The sequence below is a fragment of the Octodon degus genome, unplaced genomic scaffold (assembly GCF_000260255.1).
Source record: "Octodon degus isolate 3935 unplaced genomic scaffold, OctDeg1.0 scaffold00027, whole genome shotgun sequence".
Taxonomy (NCBI): domain Eukaryota; kingdom Metazoa; phylum Chordata; class Mammalia; order Rodentia; family Octodontidae; genus Octodon; species Octodon degus.
Window position 1 is genome coordinate 19,139,137 of NW_004524603.1, and position 21,415 is coordinate 19,160,551.

At 38.1% G+C, this 21,415-nt stretch overlaps 1 protein-coding gene and 1 pseudogene across 3 annotated transcripts in view; one reads left to right on the forward strand and one right to left on the reverse strand.

Moving 5' to 3' along the window:
• Nucleotides 1-7,460: 7,460 nt before the first annotated feature.
• The window catches only part of Chrm2 (cholinergic receptor muscarinic 2), a 157,235-nt gene continuing 143,280 nt past the window's right edge, over nucleotides 7,461-21,415 (reverse strand). For all 3 annotated transcript variants that reach the window (XM_023712884.1, XM_004629053.2, XM_023712885.1), the window contains one exon: nucleotides 7,461-9,843. In XM_023712884.1, the coding sequence (XP_023568652.1) occupies nucleotides 8,403-9,803 (1,401 nt within the window). In that variant the 5' untranslated portion in view covers nucleotides 9,804-9,843 and the 3' untranslated portion in view covers nucleotides 7,461-8,402. The remainder of the gene's footprint in view (nucleotides 9,844-21,415) is intronic.
• The window catches only part of LOC101568374, a 111,420-nt pseudogene continuing 108,990 nt past the window's right edge, over nucleotides 18,986-21,415 (forward strand).

The following is a 21,415-nucleotide window of genomic DNA, read 5'->3' on the forward strand; positions in this document are numbered from 1 at the left end:
CGAGAGGTCAGAGTAGATGACCTGAGAAGCGAAGGATTATTAGGAATTATCCAGGTACTGAGGGATGAGGAGCCCTGCCAAGGAAATTGCTATCACGTGCGTGGGTAAGGTCTTTTGACAGAAGAGGGCATATGAGGAAATATTGACAGAAGCAGAATGTCATGGGGCAGGGAGGTGACAAGGGAGGATGACAGGAGAGAGGGGCCAAGTGTCTGCAGGGATTACGCACCAGAAGAAGGGGTCTGGACTTCATCAAAAGAGGGAATCACCAAATACTTTTAGAGGGATAGTGGTGTGTTCAAATAGTCTTTCTGAAGACTGCTGTGGCTGCAGGGTAAAAACCAGACAGGGCGGGGCCACAGGTGATGCTATTTTTTATTCGTTGAGCATTCTGACCATTATATTGCCTCATTTAGGGTGATAGCATAACCGAAACACATCTATGGACATGACATATAATTGTTATTTTCCAACTCCTTCTGGAATTTCGCATCACTATTTCCTCAGCACTAAATTTGGAAACAGGAATGTCTTTGCATAGAGGCACCAGCAATGCTCCAGCCAACGCTCCCTTGGCATGTTGAATATTTTCCATTGTTGTGTAGCTCACTTCCTGCTCTTGTGAATAATATGCCAAGAAATTCTTAGTCTCATCCCTTTAAATGTGTTCGCTTTCTTATACAAATAAAATGTGCAATATATGTCTAATTATACTAACTTGTACAAATATATGAAATTTGCTGCAAAATATATAAATCCAATTAAATTTATAAATATTGAATTGTCTTTAGCCATGTTATCAAAAGTTATACATAGACAACCGAAAAAATATAAAGTATGGCTTCAAGAAAAAACATTTTAAAATTATTCCAGTGTGTTTGTTTTGTTTATTAAATACTCTTACCATGTGTTGGGAATTCGCATTTAATTTGAATAACTGTCTCATCATAGGTTCTTTGAAAGACCAAGATTCCCTATTGCGTGTTCCTCTCTCTAATGAGAATTGTCTTACATTTAATAAAGCAAATAAGAGAGAGACCAGGTTCCTTCATCATGACAGGGTTTTAAGATTCATTACAACCAGTTTAACCTAGTAATCTAAACACGTTGGTTACAGAAAAATAGTTCACACTGATGTGGCCAAGGCATGTTACTTGTTTGTTAAAAGGTGTATATTGTAGGTGTGTACATATTAAACAGAAACTTTTGATCTTTTTATTTTTATCTTGTTAAAATTAAAATATGTATATATTTAGGGAAGGGTCAACGGGGTGTTCAGGGTCTCGCTACTAGATCAGACTCCTAGTGATTCTCCAGTTTACAGCCTCGCAAGTGTTGGGATTACATGCGCGCCCCACCACGCCCAGTCTCAATTGCTGTCTCAGCGCGCCTTGGGGGCGGTGCCAAATCTCTGGCCCCTGTGCCTGCTTGCAGGAGCTTTAATCCGCTGAGCCTGCCCTGAAATTTTAAATAATATTGCCACTCCTTGGTCTTCCAGCCTTGGGATTGAATGGAATTTCTCATTTACCCAGTGTTCAACAAAAGTCTTGGGGGCTCTAGAGTCTTGGTTTTGGACGATTAGGTAATTATGACAAGCGCCTGCATGATCCTTGCGTATGCTTCTCTTCTTACGCAGCCTTGTTTAAGTCACCAATGTTGACCACACCGTGGAAAAGCTGTGAAGGAGCCCGATCCCCCCGAGGACGTGAGAGCCACCTTATTAAGAAGTAATGATGTATGCAAAGCGTTATGTACACAGAATGACATTTAAATTTAAAGTTGTATTTTTGCTGTATTACTTTGTTTCAATATCAGCAGTTTATTGGTATTTTTGAAAGATATTTTACTGGGGCTGGGGAGATAGCTCAGTAGAATAAGAGCTTGTGTGAGTTCAATCCCTGGTACCGCAAAAAAAAAAAAAAAGAAAGAAATCTTATTGCCTGCAACAGCATTATGAACTACCACAAACCTGAAGAAAATGGCTGTTTTGTGCATTTCAACACATCTATGATCTTACCTTGAAAACACCATTAATGAAGAGATTAACAAGCATTCCCAGAAGGGAGAAAATAAGAGATTAAAACTACAACCAAATTGAAAAAAGAAAAAAAAATTATATTAAATCTTTGTCATTCTTTTAAAAGGGTTTAGGAATGAGTTGTTTCATTTTTGGTCACTGAGACTTCCTGTATTTTTTTGTTCAAAATTCATTCTTAATTTTACTCTTTATTTTTTTCAGCCTAACACAAAATTGTTTATATTATAGTTTGTAGGATGGTTAAGTTTACAAATACTCTGATAAAAAAATAAACTAGTTCTATTCAGTCACTTAATATCTGATCTTTAAATGATTGCCTTTACTTCTTTATTAATAATCCAAAATAGTGAGGTCCCTCCAGATTAAGTGGACTGACAGTCTTCCACTGTCTTCAGTGGGGCAGCTGAATGCCGGGCTTGCTTGCTGCTAACTCAATACGTCGGGCATTTTGAATATTGAATGAACTCTTTGCTTTCAGAGTAAATAACAATCTAAATTTGTCCATCACTCACAGGTTTAAAGAGCTATAAACCTGAGAAGAACATCTGGGAGGATTTTGGAAGGTGTGTTAGAGAATGCTCACTGCCACACTCTCCTCAGCCATTGGAATATTGAGCTGAATTAAAGTCACTGTACTACACGCTGGTCCAGCGTGCAAGGGGCCTCTTGTGAGGGATTGAACCTCCCAATGAGTCTTCTTTGGATTATGATGTATTTTTTTTATCTATTCATGTTTTCTCGCCATAGCTCCAAGGAATCATGGGAATGCAGTGAAGAGATGACTAGGAGGCTGTTGGTAAATGCAGGCTGGAACTCATGTGATCTAACAAGTGAGAGAGAATCTTCTACAGTCAAGTGCTTATAACACAAACAGGAACGAGTAGAGCATTTTCTTTAACACCAGTCACAGAGCTCTAGAAAATTCCAAATGTCTTTAAAAGAGGTAGAGAGCTGGGCATTGTCAAGATATGAAAGGTGAGACTTGTGTGTGTGTGTGTGTGTGTGTGTGTGTGTGTATATGGTTGTATGTGCATTTTGCATATACTTGCATATGTTCATTTGGGTTATGTTCTTTTTTTTAGGTATTTGGTTGCTACAGGGTCTCACCACACAGTGTGGACTCATGGTGACCCTCCTGCTTGCAGCCTCCTCAGCGCTGGGATCACAGGTGTGCACCGCCAGGCCCGTACTTGGGTTATGTTCTCGAATATGCACGATTGTGCCTATGTGTGTAAGAACAGGTTGGGAATTACTCTTAAATATAAGTGATTTTACTTGAGAGCTGCTCTGAATAATGAAATAATATGACAGTTAATTCTTATGAAGAGAATAAGTAGCTACATGGCATGAAAATATACGATGCAGTGGTTTTAGGAAAGGTACATTTAGAACACTTTCAGAGTGGATATATTATAGATACAGGTAGAATCCAAATAGCTACCGTATTTAACTTTGACCTCTGATATGCTGATGGCACTTCAGGTATATTTATCAATACAGCTATTATATGTCATAAAATATAAGGAAAATTAGAATTAATTGGAAAATATCTTTAGCATGGCAGTTAGTGGTAAGGAGCGTAACAATAAGCTTTTACATGTTGGCAGGTTACCTTTTTCCTGTTAAAATGAAGGCACCTCCTGGGAAAGTGTGCAGAGCACCAACTTACAACAGTGAATCTGTGCTAATGGGCAAGAGCTCCAAGGAGCGCGGGTGGTGGTGTGCGTAACAGAGAAGAGGGGGAGGATGCCCACGGAAACGTAGGGCATTTAGAAACAAACCGTTGTGTAGTCTCACGAAGGATCTTGCATTTTGTACTTTGTTCAATATTATGCCCATTCCATGTGCAGGGGCAGACCCAAACTGAAAAAGACCGCTGGTTAGAATTTTTACCTTGTTTGTCAGATTAAAAAGAAACGACATTCTGAAGGTCATTTTCTTCTCCCAGTCTGATTATTTTTTTTATTCCACTAAAATCAGTCAAGTTGAAACAGAGTGAAGCTGTTGGAGATTGCGCGGGGCACAGCCTCATCAGGCAATCAGACCCGAGACAGCACAGCTGCAGGGCTCAGGCCAGCTGGGAAGCTGCTCCTCATGGGAGGCCCGTCAGGGCGCAGAAGAGAGCACCGTGGTCGCGGCGGCGATGCCAGCACGTTGTATTAATTTACTTCTCCAAGAAATATTTAAAAATCAGTGTCAGGCTCTCCAGGAGTAGGAAGCAGTTTAATAGAGGATTTGGGCTCTTCTGAAAAATCGTCTTTCAAATGCAAATACTACTTTCTTGGCAACTGGGGCACATGGAATCTACTTTTACTAAAGTGCAGCAACATACACCACATTGCATATTGAGATTTTGTGTATAATATATTTATTTGCATACAGAAATATGTATTTCTATTGTACATGTTATCATTTTATTTATAGAATATATATATATTTATATTAAGCATACAGCATATTCCCGGAAGATACATTAAATATACACATAATTCATGCTACAGCGTGCACCCCTTTAGCAAAAGCATAGTGAAGAGGCGTGGAACTGTATATACATGCCGCAAATATACTTTGCACAAGTTCATCCAGTGGTGGGTGCTTTCCTAATCTATGGGAATACCAGTGCTATGGTTGTTGAAAGTAATGCTGTCAAACTGGTGGGAAGGAGGTAACTTCCAGTGAACTAAGCAGGAGAAAATGAGAGTGGACCGCATTGCTGAGTAACCATTGCCATCAGTTTGAACTTCCATCTCTCCCAATGTCAACGTTACAGAACTGGAAAGTAATGAGTGGACAAAAAGCAGGAGTATGTGGAACCTTCAGCTTCTAGAAGTCAAACCAAGAGTCTTTATCCCTGGTGATTCATTATCCTGGTGACTTTGACCCAACACTTGAGAACTGACATTGAATGAATGGTAGGCTGGCAAAAGGACAATCATTTGATTTGTTAAGAAGTGAACTGGTTGTCTTTGTATTCTTAAATTTTTTTTTTAAGACCACTCTGGTATATTTACATTATTGCTGTAAGAAGAGAAGAAATAAATACTGGACAGATACTGATGTTTTGAAAGAAAACAAAAGTTGTGAATCATATTGTTTCTAAAGGAGTATTTCATTGTGTGGAAAGGAGAAATGGCAGCTCCAGTCAAAACTCACCATATCAGCAACAACCATTTTGATGAATAATGCCGCAATCTCTTGAGTATACTCTGTGCCTATTGTGTTCAGACAGTAAGAGACTGGGAAGAATGTGGATCTTGCGGTGACTTTGAATATCACACATAAGTGTGGCGTGTGCTCCCAGTCAGTGCATTGTAATTATACCAGAGTCAGTGTCGGAGAGTTTCTGACACATGTTTGATGAGTGTTACATTTCCCCTCCCCCCAGCAGAAGAGCAATTTACATTGGTCATCTAAAACTGGACTAAGATCATTTGTCTACTTATAAGAGGTAAAAGTTTGAAATGTTTCAATAAAAATAAGAATTTCTCAGCCTTGACATTATGGATATTTCGAGGCAGCTAGTTTTTGTTTGGAAAGGGCATGGCTGTCTCCTGTACATCGCAGCCACAGCAACAATCCTGGCTCCTACACCCTGGATGGCAGTGTTTCCTCCTGGTTTTGACAATCAAAAATACCTCTATGCATTGGTAAGTGTCTCCTGGGGTGACACTGCCCCTGACTGGAAGCCATTAAATAGACAAATTCAGCAGTAGCTAACGTATATCACTGACTCCCATCTCTATTGTTCCAGTCATCTTGAATCAGTTTCTGATTCTGATTGGGAAGGTTTCCATGGTATCACCCATCTTTAATTATTTTCTTGAATGTAATCGTTTCTCTTTCAATAAAGTTATGGTTTAGGCACATATCAAGAACAGGCATAAGGAAGGATGGATACAGTGGCAACAAGTATAAGACAGCTGGGCTTGTGAAGAGTTGGCTGATGTGGCAAAGAAAACCTGATGTCAAACCTGAATCTTGAGTGTCAGAAAGCTTATCCCAAATGAAATGAAATCTGCATCAAATACTGTAAAGTATCTAAAAAGTGACACTATAGGCCATTTTTTTGTTTGCTTTCAGAAAACCAAGAAGCCCACTGGCTTGATATTCATTTTGTTCAACTCATTGGTTAATTTGAACAGATAAAAATAAACATTGTTTGAATTGAAACTTAAAAGTATCCAAGTGTGGTGGCATACACCTATAATCCCAGAACTCAGGAGTCTGGAGAAGGGGGATTGCGGTGAGTTAGAGGCCAGTCTGAAATATAGATCAAGACCCTGTGTAAAATAAATAAATAAATAAATAAAAGTATACATTGATATAATTGTGAGCTAAGAGAATTTAATGAACTAATGTTGTGAGGATACACATAGAGATTTTGGAGAGACAGAGTGAAATTATTCAAATGAAAAGTCATTTTTACAAGTAATATATTCTAATATTATTAACAATTGGCTTCTTTCCTACCACTTTTTGTTTTGCATTTTAATTGTGCTTAGTTGTTTTTTTTTAAAAATCTCTCCAAATTATTGAGATTCCAATAATGAAGAAAGACATAAAAAATAATGCTAAGAAGTTCTGAGGCTTAATACTGACATATTCATCCTGTAGTTCATGTCAATATTATGAGGCATGATATATTAAAGCAGAATATGAAATTTGTAAAGACATTTATAAATTTAATTTCTCCCAGTTGGGCCATCTTTAGAAAATGTGACTGGAAGACAAAAATGAATGATGTAACAAGATATGACAGATAAAATAAAGAGATAAGTGGGAATCAATAAAATCCTGTATTTATTTCAACTATCGAATAAAAATATCTCAACATGGATAATATTTTATATAATTATACCACTTAAATAATAGTTACTGTCTAGGCTTTTTCATCAACTACAATTACATGATGTAAGAAAGGCCACCTATATTTTTCTATTGTAGTCTGGGAACTTGTCTGGCATCTTTAGCTACTATGTTTCTATCACAAAGATTACTAAAATTCTACTGATTGAAGAATTTTGAAGGTAAAATGGTGTTAAAGGGAATTAACAATTAGACAAACATGGAATTATGAAGTTTCCTTAAATATTTGTGAATTATATTTTCCCCTTCCACTATGTCACGGAGAAATTAGAGTCATCCTTGATAATAATTGAAATATCATCCATTAGCAAGTTTTGAACAGAAGGTCTTAGTCTCTTGGGACTGTCCCAGTCAACTAATCTTGTTTAGAATTCAAAATGGATAAAGCAGCATCTTCTTCCTGCTGGTAGAGTCAGGAGTTCATGTTATACAAGTTACCATTTCATACCCGGGTCAGGGAGGTACCTGGTCAAGCACACTGGCCTTGTCATCATCTATATTTCTCAACTCGAAATCCATTTAGCCCCTGGTGAACTTTCTCCAACCAGTTTGAATGTTTAATTGTTGAAATTAATTTAGAATGTCTTTGTTTCTGAAGCATTTACATTTTAAGTAGACAGTTCTGTTAAAACAAAGTCTAGCTGAGGAAAAGGAATGTATCACTGTGAACTTTTTATACAAAAGACCATAGGGGAACTAAATGGTTATAGGCATTTAAAATTCCCAAGAATAAGAAGGACACAGTGGGAATGGCTGAAATGCCCATTTCCATAGCTGGCACTAGCTGGATTTACTGAAAATTCTGCAGATTTGGCTGACACACAATGTAGAACAGGGAGATACAAAAGCTAATGTTGTACCAAGGGGGGAAAAATGTGTCCTACTTGGAATCTGCATTTATTTTGCTTTGCTGTTGATGGAGGGAAAAAGAAAAGGTGAAGAAACAAGTGTCAATTACATTACAATCCTGCAAATCATATCACACAAACAGAACAGAGGATGCTGAATACCCTGGAGCCCATGTCTGCAGCCTTTTGGCTGATTGTCTCACATCTCCCTTGTGTAGCTTCCACTTCTTTGTGTCCATTTCTCCATGTCAGCCTGCAGCTGTGGCATTTCATCCTCATGCACACCCATGAGAACAACAACAGAGAGAAACAAAAAGGGACTGACATTATTCTTGTGCAGAGACTGGTAAAACTGTAGATTCAGAAGCCCTTCTCAAGAAAGTAGGAGACAGTGGAGCATGCTCCTTATATCAGCAATGCCAACGTATCTCATTGTCCTGTTGCTCCAAACTGACTGGGTTTATAAGGTACAAGATTTTTCAGACTAACTCATGGGCACAAGTGGAGTGTCACAGTTGAGCTCGTTAATCACACATTCCATAATGAGACCATAAAGTAAAATGGCAGAGATTTTAAACCTGGGAGCTCTTTCATCTTTGTTATCCTTCTCAAGTTCCCTTTGGTCACCTTCCTTCTGTGCAAGACCGTTTTTACCTTGTAGCGCCTATGTTTTTATAATGACACATGAGGAGATGTTTAAAGGTCTTCTTGAAGGTGGCATTGCAAAGTGCGTAGCAGGCAGGGTTGATGGTGCTATTGATGTAACAGAGCCAGTAGCCAATTGTCCACACTGTGTTGGGAATGCAGGGTGCACAGAAGGTGTTAATGAGCACCATGACATTGTAGGGGGCCCAGGTGATGATGAAAGCCAGAAGAATAGCCAAGATTGTCCTGGTCACTTTCTTTTCCCGGGAAGGAGGAGGCTTCTTCTTCGCGGGTTGTTTAGTCATCTTCACAATCTTGCGGGCCACAATGTTCTGCTTTTCATCTCCATTCTGGCCTGAAGACCCAACTACCTCCACGGTAGTATGACTCGGTGTGCATGAGTCACCTTTTTGCATCTTGGTGACGATTTTAATGCATGTCTGCTTAGAGTTCTCATCTTTAGAATGGCCCAGGGAAGTGGATATTGTGTTCTCGTCCTGGGTTATTTCGTCATCTCTCATATTAGAGGCAACAGCACTGACTGAGGTGGAGTCATTGGAGCTCTCCTTCTCCTCCCCCTGGATGCAGTTTTCTGTCACAGCACCTCTGGGGGCCTTGCCATTCTGAATTTTGTTGTGTTCCAGGGCACCATCACTGCCAGGCATTTCGTTGTTATTTGGCTTCACTATTCTTCCTTGCACCAGACTTGGCGACACTGGATCTTGATTGGCCACAGGCTCCTTCTTCTCTTTCTTTATCCTGCTCTTGCTGGCTCGGGATATATGCCAATACAACACAGTCATGATAATTACTGGCAAGTAGAAGGCCGCAATGGCAGTGCCAAAGGTGACAGCAGCATTGGAAAAAAACTGAATGTAGCATTCCCCATCCTCCACAGTTCTCACCCCTACGATGAACTGCCAGAAGAGGATGGCTGGAGCCCAGAGGATGAAGGAGAGGACCCAGGCTGCTGCAATCATCATTCCTGCCATTTTTGTGGTCCGCTTAACTGGATAGGTTAAAGGTTTCGTGACACAGAAGTACCTGTCAAAGCTGATGATGAGCAGGTTCATGACTGAGGCATTGCTGACCACGTAGTCCAGAGCTAACCAGAGGTCACACACCACAGGTCCCAGAGGCCAGTAGCCAATCACAGTGTAGAGGGTATACAAGTTCATGGAGAAAACACCTATGATGAGGTCAGCACAGGCCAAGCTGAACAAAAAGTAATTGTTGACGGTCTGCAGGTGGCGGTTGACTTTAATGGAAACCATGACCAGGATGTTCCCAATAATAGTCACCAGGCTGAGAGATCCAGCCACAAGGACAATAAATACAACTTCAAATGTCTTATAAGGACTGGTAATAGCCAGGCTATTATTGGAGGAGTTTGTCGAGTTATTCATTTTGTATTCAGTAGACAAGTAGCCAAATAAGCATTTAAACCTGTAAGGAGATAGAAAAAAAATTAACAAATACAATATGAACATTGTTGTAAAATTCATCTGGTTTATTCCTTTTCAACTGCTTTTGACTCACAATGTTCTTTCTTTTGCATGTTTACTGTAGAATTCCCTATTTAAAAGGCAAAAACTTTACATAGAAGACTCAAGAGGATCTCTGAAGCTGGCAAAGTTCAATAACATAGTGAATGTGACCACATATAGATATAAATATCATCTTCTACTTATCCCTTCCATCAATAAACAGACCATAATCCTGATAAGTTGAACTAAATAAAACAAAATTATGTATAAAACTTTCCAAAGCATCCAGAGATTTCTAGAAAGGACATAGGAATTAATAAAGCAGTGAAAGGACACAATTATGGGAGAAAACATAAAACTGAATGTGTGAGTTTTATAGTCAATAGCCGTTTTGTCCTGGTCACCCCAAAGCTTCTGCATAAAATCATTAATGGGGATAATAAAAACATAAAAAGTTAGATGCTTTATTTTCCAATCTACTTCCCCAGTGAAAATTATTTTATCTGATCTCTGCTTTGGAATTGTATTCGTTTAGCATTCACAGTAGCATTTCCAATATGCCTTATCTTACAAAATAATCATTTCTTAAATCCTGATAGGGTTGCACTCATTTTTGAAAGCTTTCTTTTTCAAACTGCTATTAAATAGTTTATGTTGTTATGCTTTCTGCCAAACCTTCAGTTTTATTGAAGAGAAAATTGTGGCCCAAAAAGAAGAAGAAAATAATATAAGACCTTATGCCACGTTAGTGATAGAGATGAGACTGCTGTGAAACTTAAATGTGTTCAGTCTTTCTTCCACTTTGTCCTCATGTATCTATGGAGCGGCTCCATTAAGGCACCGTGACTTATTCTGAGCTCCCAGTGGTGATTAAGACAGGGTCCTTGCCTGTGAGGACCAAAGCTCCACTGACAAAGATAGACTGACAAAAACCTGATTATTGAGCTTAAGTTCGCTCTCTAAGCCTGTTGCACTTAAATAAATTATCATCACCAGTTTTCAAATAATCATGTCAAAATCAGGTGGCAGGTGAGTAAAATGTGGCAGGAATTCAGGACAGGAAGATTATCACTCATCAGAAAAGCTGTGACACATTTCTGGAGAGGAGAAATCTGAGGGAACAGCTGGTCCAAGCTCCACCCCTCTAGTGAAAATTACTGTGAGCCATTGGCAGGAAAAGGATTACGTACAGAGAAAATTTTTTTTTCAGTTCAAAATTCTGAAACATTTTCTGATGGCACTAATTGCAAACAATGTTTTAGGTTACAGGGGTAACAGTACCTTTGATATCTATGTAGAAAATTTGCATACTAGTGACACAAATAATGTTTAAACAAATGGTTTATTTTTATTTGGAAGGCAAATTATCTTCAAGGATTTTAAAATATAAACTCTACCCTTTGATCAGGGACTTGGCTATAATAAGACTCCAAAACTTTATGAACCATGTAGAAAAATGTAGCTAAGTGCTATATAATCATTTAAAATTGATGTACAAAAAATAAACTAAAATAAATAGTAAAAAATGTTTGCAACATATCTACATAAAAAGTACTCATGTTTTTCTTAATATAATAGTGCTTGGAAAAAAAGAAAAACAAAAGTTTAATAATCTAAAATATTGGTGTGCTAGTTAGATGAATAAAAAATGTTAAAGATTTTTAAATATGTAAGAAGTACTGAATCTCATAATTTTAAATTATAAACAAAAACAAATGAAGTATTTTTTTTCTTTACCTACACTAGAAATACTTAAGTAGTCTTAAATGTTTTCAGTATGTATATGGACCTAACTTCAATGAAGGAAAATTTGTTTGTGTCTATGAAAATTTTACATAAATTGAATTGAATATATATAAAACCTTAAATCTATTAGGAAACATGTTACTTGAGAATTCCATACCTTGGGACTTGTTTCTCAGCTACATTCATAGAAATAACTAAAAATGTTCATTAGATAATTCCGTTATAGCAGTGAAACTTGAAATATTAAACTTGATGATTAATAGAGAATTGTTAAGTATATTACAGAATATTCTTATACGGGCATGTTATATAGCTATTAAATGAATGAGTCCTATCTTTGGTAGAGAGACCTATACATTAGGATACTATAAGATAAATGCAAAAAACAAAAAAAATTATTATGGGTCAGGGAGATGGCTCAGTGGAATAATCGCTTCCCTGGAAAGCCCAAGGCCCTGAGTTCAATCCCCGATTCCAAAAACAAAAAGAAAAAAATTTAAATTAAAAAAAAATATATATATTATAGGATATAATTATTTTGTACAGTAAGGTCAGTCTATGATGTTGTGCATGTGTATGTATGTATGTATATGTATTTTATCTCCACAGAGAGAAACATTAGGAAGCATTGAAGAATTTAATCAGGAGAAGTCAACAGAATGGAACTCACATTCAGTAGTAAAATTCTTATATTTTCTTGCTCTTATTCCTCCAACTTATTCCCACAAAATAATTTCACTATGCTTACTATCATTCCAACAAATCCTAATAGCCAACATAACTGTAAAAATCAAACTTCTCACTTATTTATATGCACCACTTTTTTCTGTTTGCCATACAAATTCATGGACATTTTGCAACTGAACTGTTTGTATATGTTTCATGAAATGTTAATTTTAATTAACTCTGATTAAAAATGTCAGTTGTTAAATATCATATTTGACACTGGAGTATTATTTCACATTTCCTTTGATAAAGTTTAGAGTGATAGTCTAGTTTTCATAAAATATTTGTAAATATCTTCTTGAAATAACAAACAAAATTGAAATTGGAAAATGTGTGTTTGAAATCTGGTAGTTTGATCTCTTGTTTTACTGATTAAAATAGAAAAGTAAGATATTTATCCATAGTTATCTGGTTCTTGTTATAATTAGTAGTAGTTAATAATTATTCCACATAATTTACACTAACTGAGCTATTTGATTCTTATTCTATCTCTTCCTCTATAAGTATATTTTCTTTTGTTCTCTCTCTCTCTCTCTCTCTCTCTCTCTCTCTCTCTCTCTCTCTCTCTCTCTGTCTTCTCTCTCTCTTTGATAGTACTGGGGATCGAACTCAGGACCTTGTGCTTGCCAGGCAAGCACTTATTCCACTGAACTATCCCCCCAGCCCCTTCACTCTTTTTTAACCAATGACATACATTACTCTTTCAATATAAAATCATTAAAGGAAAATTCAGTCTTGTGTCTTTCAAATATATCATGGACTAATCAGGCCCACAACCTTCTAAATAAGTAGAAAGCAAAGGCTCAAATAAAGACACAAGTGGTTTGATTTTAGGGCTCTAGGACAATTACAACCCTTTAGAAGAATTTGGTATTTTCTGGGGGATGAGACCAAGAACCTCTCTGGGCAGGCTGCCTTTATTTAGTTTTCAGATAAAAGAGGAAGATACTGAGGAAATCAGGGTAACTGAGCAGGACCTTGGAAGTCAGTTCAAGGACTTCTCCAAGGAAAAATTGTGCTAATTTAGGAGAACTATACTAACTTTAGGAAGACTTTCAGCCCACTAGTGAGATGCCTGAGGCAATAGTATTTTTCTCTAGTTAATTGAGGTTAGAGCCAGGTGTCCTCAGCTGTTCTTGCTTTGTCCTTTGAGGCATCATGACATCACAGACCACTACAGGCCTCAGCTAGGGGTAGAGATTCATAAAATTCACTTACCATAAATCCACTTCCCATCTCCGTACATGGGACCTAGGCCTTGGAGAGACTTACAAGAAAGCATGCAAAGCCAATTGGTTAATTTTAAATCCTGCTCAGAGCTGCTTTGCACTGTTCTCTACCACAAATACATATTATCTCACAAAATAGTAGCAATTATAGAAATGCATGAAATGTTCTATCATCTCTATATGAAGAAGAAATTTGATGGTATAAAGGAGGCTAATCAATTTCTTCTTGATCACAAGGCTGGTGAGCAAATAATCTATGACAAAAATCGACATTCTCCCTTTTTGGTTTGGGCTTCTGTCTCTGTTTCCCTTCCTCTTTGAAGAATTATACTTTATCAAGTAGTATATGAAATTGTTAGGCATCAGCATAGTGATCAACTGTCTAGAGGTAGCTACCTAAGACAGATCATAGTAGAGAACGTGAACTCATAGGAAAAGCAGTAAAGGTATGTGATATTAACATACTTAATTGCAATGAGAGCTCCTGGTTTTTCAGAAAAAAAAATATTTGGAAGTTATGCAGACTCTGTTATTTAAAATAGAAATCATTCATCTTAGAAAGGAGCACAAGTATTTGAAGAGTAGCACTCTAATTCCAGGGCGATAAAGATATTACGCAGGACTAACAGCCATTCCTTTGTCATGAAAGGCATCTCTTTCCACCAGCCTTTGTCTCTTTGCTGTCTAAATTGCTGTAAAAGCTTTTCCTTCTATCCTGGCACCACAGGGTATTATTAAGGCCATAATTGGGACAACGCTGATGAAACAACATGATCACAACAGACTAAACAATTAATATGACCTTCAAAGGACTTTATGCCTTACTATGGCAAGTGTATAATAAGAGTCCATCTGGTATTTTACAATTTAGTTTATAACTGAGTTCTGAAATTACTATGGAAATTTATGAGATGAAAATTTTCTGCTGTTAGTTTCTCTTGGTTACTTCAGTCCTTATGCACAGCAGAGATAAATGTGACATGGTTCGATGTTTTACTCATACAGCTATATGTGCTCCTTCTGTTCTTAATTAGTTATACAACTCTGAACGTGTCACGTAAGCGTTATGCACCTTACATTTTTGCTCAAACAATAATAATAATAATAATAATAATAACAACAACAACAAAAACAATAATCCTTCTCTTTGGGAGTTACTGCAAGGATCAATATTATCCTTGACCTATAAATGTCAAACATGAAATTTGTTGAAATACTCAGAATGGTTATACATGGTGTTATGGTTCATGTCTAGGTGTCCCCCCAAAGCCTCATGCAGTCACGGACCAGTTTCTAGGATTTGTGTTTAATTATCCAGTGCTTCATTGTAGGTGTGAGTGCTGTTCTTGCCCTGGGGCAGATAATATGCATTACACTGTAAGGAGAGGAAAGAGGCTAGCTAGCAGCTCCAGCTGCTGCCCCTCCCTTTGCTCTTTGCTGTTTTCCACCACCATGAGCTGGCGCTCTCTTCCATGTACTACTCTGCCCTGGAACCAGCTGATTGTGGACTGAAACTTCCACCAACTGTGAGCTACATAAGCCTTTCTTTACTTAATTTTGGGTGTAAGGTATTTTGTCCCAGCAACTCCTCTCTTCTCTCTTGTTTCTGGCTGCCATAAGCTAAGAAGCTCTCCCCTGTGATAAACCCTTTTTCCGAGTCTTGGAACCAGCCTATGTTGGACTGGCTAACATAATCTTCCCTCCTTTAAGTTATGGATGTTGTGTGTTATAGCTCAGTGATGAGAAAAATTATTAAGACATTTTAGTACTGGTCATTGCTGTGACTATCTAACCATGTAGTTTTAGAGCTCTTTGGACCTGGTTTGCAAAAATTTGGAAAGATTTTAGATGCCTGATAGAACAAAACTGGAAAGTGATAAGCCAAACTTGATGAGAGATTCTCATAAGAGCTTAGAAGACTGGAATGTACATAGTGATGCAGAAAGTAAAGACCAGTTTCAGCAGATTTCTGTTGGAACTAAGGACTCCTATGACAGGCTCAAGATCATTACATTCTGGAAGAAAATTTTTCTATACTTTCCTTATGTCCTGAGACTTTTCTAGAGACTATGATTAAGGATAGCAGAGATATGGTGGAGAGAATTTCAAGGCAGTCAACATTCAAGATGTGGTGAGGGTACAGTTGGCAGATTTTAGTTTGATCTACATTAATAATCAATAGTGGAAAGCCCATTTGAAAAGTTTGGAGTTTAGCCAAAAAGCAATTGCTCACAAATTTGGTGCTGTTAAGAGCCTAGTTACTAAACAGTTAGCACTGTTTACTGAATCCCAATCACACCCTATGCTTATTCTATATTACCTTTTGTTATTCTCTTTGTTTGCACTGTGTTTCCCTCAAGTGAGAGGTATAAATAGCATCTAAGCTTATGTGTCTGGTTGTTTTACTCAATATTGTATTTTCCATATGTGTACATTTCCTATAAATGTCTCAGATTTGTCCTGCTTTATAGATGAGTAATATCCCATTTTATTAGCCCATGTTATTCTTTGTCCAGTAGTCTGCTAATAAATATACTGACTGTTTCCTGGATTTAGGCATTATGAGTTGTTCTTCTGTAAACAATTATGCATGCATTGCCACAGTATGATATCTGAAGATCTTTGGGGAAGAGATAGGGCCAAGGGTAAGAGGTGAGGGAATGGAATAAAGAAATAAGTAGACTCGGGGCAGGGAAGATGGCTCAGTGCAAGGGCCTGAGTTCAATCCTCAGTTCCACCAAAAAAAAAAAAAAAAAAAAGAAAAAAAAAAAGAAATAAAGAAGTAGACTAAAGATATGTTATTATATAAATCTAACATTTAATATTATTAAATAAATCTAATAATCTCATGATTGTAAACATTTTATACTCTAAGCATGAACTAAGTTTTACAATTTTGTTTCATTTTATTTTTTGTACTTTTTTTTAGGGAAAGGTGTATAGGGTATTCAGGTTCTCACTACTAAATCAGACTCATAGTGATCTGCCTGTTTGCAGCCACCCAAGAGCTGGGATTACAAGTTCATGCCACCATGCCCAGTCTCAATTGCTGTCTTAGCGTGCCCCGGAAGCAGGGCTATAATTTTAATAAGACTGAAAATGGGAAAAAAGAGACTCGGAGGAGAAGTAGAGAGAGATTAAAAAGAGAAGTAAGATGCATTATGTGCACATACCCACTCCCCAGGATGATTGTAAAATTCAGTACTAGAAACATGTACTAATAAAACCTTGTGCTAAAAAAAAAAAAAGAAACCAAGTACCTAGCAATGGTTCAATAGCAAAGATGCCTTGAGAACCTGTCAGGAATCTGTAAGATGCAGGTCATTTCAGGCTCAAGGTTGCAAAGCTATAAAACTTTCATTTAAAAAGAGAGCCTCTGATCCCCTCATCAGAAAGGCCACATAGGGAATTGGTTCATCGGGATTCAGTTCACAGTGCTCAGGTATCCAGGCATTTAGAGGCCTCAGTAGTCATGATACAAGTGAGCCTGGATACTGTTTAAGCTGGTAGTGGACCTTGGCGTCATCCACATGTTGCTGGTTTTATGGACTGAAAGTATCATGGACTTTTTAGCTTGAGTCTCAGAGGAGACTCTAGACTGAGACCATCGACCAGTCTTGGAACTAATAAGAATTAGCCAACTCTTAGAGAGATTGACTAAAGGTATTTTGCATAAACAGATGTAACAGAGTCCTTTTGGATCCAGGGTCTAAATGTTATGATTTATAACTAAAATGACTTCAAATCCTCATGTTACTGAAATATAAGCTTATGTTAGTTGACTTGTTGGGCAGTGGATTCTTCTCCGAAGAAGTGGATCCCCATGGGTATGACCAAGAATGCTATACCTCCATGCCCAACTTCCTGTCTACCTCTTGCTTCCTGGTCCCCATGAGTTGAGCAGCTTTCCTCTGAAGCAGGCCCTCCTGCCTTCATCCTACCACACTGCAGGCAGCCTATCACGGACTGAAACAGTAAGCCAAAATAATTCTCTCCTGTGAGTATCAGGATTTTTGTCTCAGTGACAAAAAAACTGACTGAGACACATGAATCACACTTTCTAGTTGTTGACAGAAAATTATGCATGTGTATGCATATGTGTTAGAACTACATTAATAATGAGAATGTGTTGGGTGGACTGGTAGAAGTAATATGAAATTTTCACAGTCAATGATGCTAAATTAACAAAAACATTAATAATAATTCTCTATCAAATAGTAATGATAAATTAACATGTTTTAGCATTAACAGATAATTAACATGTTTTAGCATTATGTTTCAAAGCAAAGCAATCTTTTCATTACTGTTTTAAAAAATGTTGAACTAAAGAACAGAGAATTACTTGAGAGCAAAAAACAGATTACTCAACTACAATCTCTGCTATAAGTACAGATTTCTTATCTGAAGGACAGTCTTCCTTTGCTACAACTGAACCTAGGTACTCCTAGTGACATGACACAACCAACCCCTCCAACCCAGTGTCAAATTGGAGCCTTTGTTTTAGAGTCTCAAGCTCTGTTGACTGAGCTAGGCAGGCTGGAACCTTTGTTTAAACACCACAGTAAGGATCATCATGTCCAGACAAATGCAATGACTTTGGCAGAAGATATCCACTATAAAATATAGAACTACTAAGTGGGATCCTCCTCATGCAAATATGTGACTGTCAAGATTCATGACATTTTTTTCTGAAAACATACTCAGTGATAGGGTAATTGCATTGGGTTTGATTCCCAGCATTTGATCTCAAAATGTTGAGATCAAGTTGATCTCAAAAGCATCTGTATCAATGATGCAGAAGTTCTGAATATTGGCAAAAATGGATTCTGTTGAGTTGTTACAGGCATAATATTAACCACAATGCTTTGTTTCAAACAAACAAGGTCTTAGACACATTAAATATGAGTGGAGGGTTGAATAAAACAACATAAATTTTGCTCATATGAGCCCAGGTCAGGAGGGATCTCGGGTGCATGCATGATGAGCTTGATCCTAGATGCACCTGTAACTTTGTGAGATGCCATAATTCCCCCATAGGTGAGTAGCTTAGGGGCTAGAAACTGTTGCATATTATATCATTTAATTCTCAGAATAACTGTAAGTAGAGTTACTTTCGTTTCCAGCCTTATAGGAGACAATGAACAGAAATTCAGCAAGCACTGGCCACAACTCAAGTTTAAGTCTGCCTGATGCAAGGACCACATTATTCTCATTATATGCCATCACCATTCAGAGACTGAATTACTGAAAGAGTGTTCTAGAGGAATAAGAATTGTCAGGAAAGGGCACTTTCCAGAACATGTTGAGAGGTAGAGGAGCACTGGCTGCTCAACCTGCACATGACTACGCACTCCTTCCTGCCTACCCACTGCTGCCCAGCCTGCTCACCATCTGTAGAAAATGGTGAAAGAAATGACATATGATGATGTTTGGGGGATCAAATCCAATGCCATCCAAGAAGAACTAAAAAAGGCTTGTAAGAAACTGGTTTTGAAGTACCATCTTGATCAGAATCCAAATGAAGTAGAAAAGTTTACACAGATTTCTCAAGCTTATGAAGTTCTCTCTGATGCCAAGAAAAGGGAATCGTATGACAAAGGAGGAGAGCAGGGAATTAAGGAGGGTGGAGCAGGTGGCAGTTTTGGCTTCCCCCAGGATATCTTTGATATGTTTTTTGAAGGAGGAAGAAGGATGCAGAGAGAGGTAAAAATGTGGTGCATCAGCTGTCAGTTACCTCAGAAGATTTATATAATGGTGCCACAAGGAAACTGACTTTGCAAAAGAATGTGATTTGTGACAAATGTGAAGGCCAAGGTGGTAAGAAAGGAGCTGTAGAGTGCTGTCCCAACTGTTGAAGTACTGGAATGCAAATAAGAATTCATCAGATAGGACCTGGAATGGTCCAGCAAATTCAGTCAGCATGCATAGAGTACCAGGGTCATGGAGAAGACATCAGCCCTAAAGACAGATGTAAGAGCTGCAATGGAAGGAAGATGGTTAGAGAAAGGAAGATTCTAGAAGTTCATATTGACAGCGGCATGAAAGATGGCCAGACAACAACATTCCCTGGTGAAGGAGACCAAGAATCAGGGCTGGAGCTAGGAGATATTATCATTGAGTTAGATCAGAAGGACCATGCTAGTTTTATTCGACGAGAAGATCTTTTCATGCGCATGGATATACAGCTAGTTGAAGCACTGTATGGCTTCCAAATGACCAGCTCCACTCTTGATAACCAAACAATAATCATCACCTCTCATCCAGGTCAAATTGTCAAGCATGGAGACACAAGGTGTGTGCTAAATGAAGGCTTTCCAATTTACCGTAGACCGTATGAAAAGGGTCATTTAATCTGCAAATTAAAGGTAAACTTTCCTGAAAACAACTCTCTCTCTCCTGATAAACTCTCGGTTCTGGAAGAGCTCTTACCTGAGAGGAAGGAAGTAGACCTATTAATGGGGGCAGTGAATAGTGCTCGCCGCTGGCATGTAGTGTGCAGTAGTGAGTGTGTGCAGGACTGGAATCATCATGTACTCACTGCTCACTATTGTTGTTGCTTCAATAGTCAATTATAGTAGTTTTTTTTAACAAGTTAAATGAAGAATAAGCACAGATACAAAAGCTCTGCCTTTGCCCTGTATGTATGATGACTTCAGGGTGCAAGAGGAAGTTCCATGCCTGTAGAAAGTACCTACTGCTGGTGTCTGTGAGGCCAGGCCTTGTCACTGATTTCGGTTGACTACATGGACAAGCCTAGACTGAAATGCTAGATATATGTGTGGACTCTAGTGTATCACCCTTCACTGGTAAGCTATGGATGAAAACTGTATTTAACTGGCAATCAGAAAAAGAAAACCGTGGAAGTATTGGTCTGTCTATAGTTATTTGTATTAAGTGAGACTGGTTATGATGTCTCTGCGTTCTACTGACTCAACTACTGCCTTACTTGAAGGTGGCATAAAATATAATTTAGCCATGTGATATCAGTGATAGAAAGGATACCTTTCTAAAGAAGGAGTTTACCATAACGCTGCTTTATTTTATTTATTTATTTATTTTTTATTTTGGGAAGGGTCTATAGGGTGTTCAGCATCTCGCGACTAGATAGGACTGGTAGTGACCCTTCTGTTTACAGCCTCCCAAGAGCTGGAATTACAGGCTTGTGCAACCATGCCCAGTCTCAATTGTCTCGCTGCACCTCGGGGGCGGGGCCAGTATGGCAGGCCAGGGGATCAAGCCCCTGGTCCCTGCACCTGCTTGCAGATGCTGTAATCCACTGAGCTGTTTGGCTGCCCCTGATAATGCTGATGTTTAAGGGCCTACTTTTCTAGGAATGCAGTCCTTTCTGCTGGGCCATCTGTATATACATCTGTGGACCGCTCCTAGTTACATTGTTCGCCCCCCCCCCCTTTTTTTGTACCATGGTAAACCCTTGAGTTGTGACTTCAGTGCTGGGTAACTTTGAAATTAAAGTGAAGAGACTACATGGAAAGGTAATTTGCATGTGTAATATGAGAAGGTGCTCCATAGGGATGTTACAGGCTTACAATTAATGCATTTGACTTAGTGCTCCAAAGTAACTGTAATTTAATGGTAATAGTATAGCAAAGTGCGATGAATAGCTTTACTTTTATGTTTAAAAAAGGTATATGTTCACAAGCTTATTTTGGGTTTTGGAATTTAAGCAATTGTTAAAATGTATGAATGTCTTCTTAATATAGTTAAAATGTATGAATGTCTTCTTAATATAGTGATTACAAAGCAAAGAAGAAGAAGAAGGAGGAGGAAGAGGAGTAGAAGGAGGAGGAGGAGGAGGAGGAGGAGGAGGAG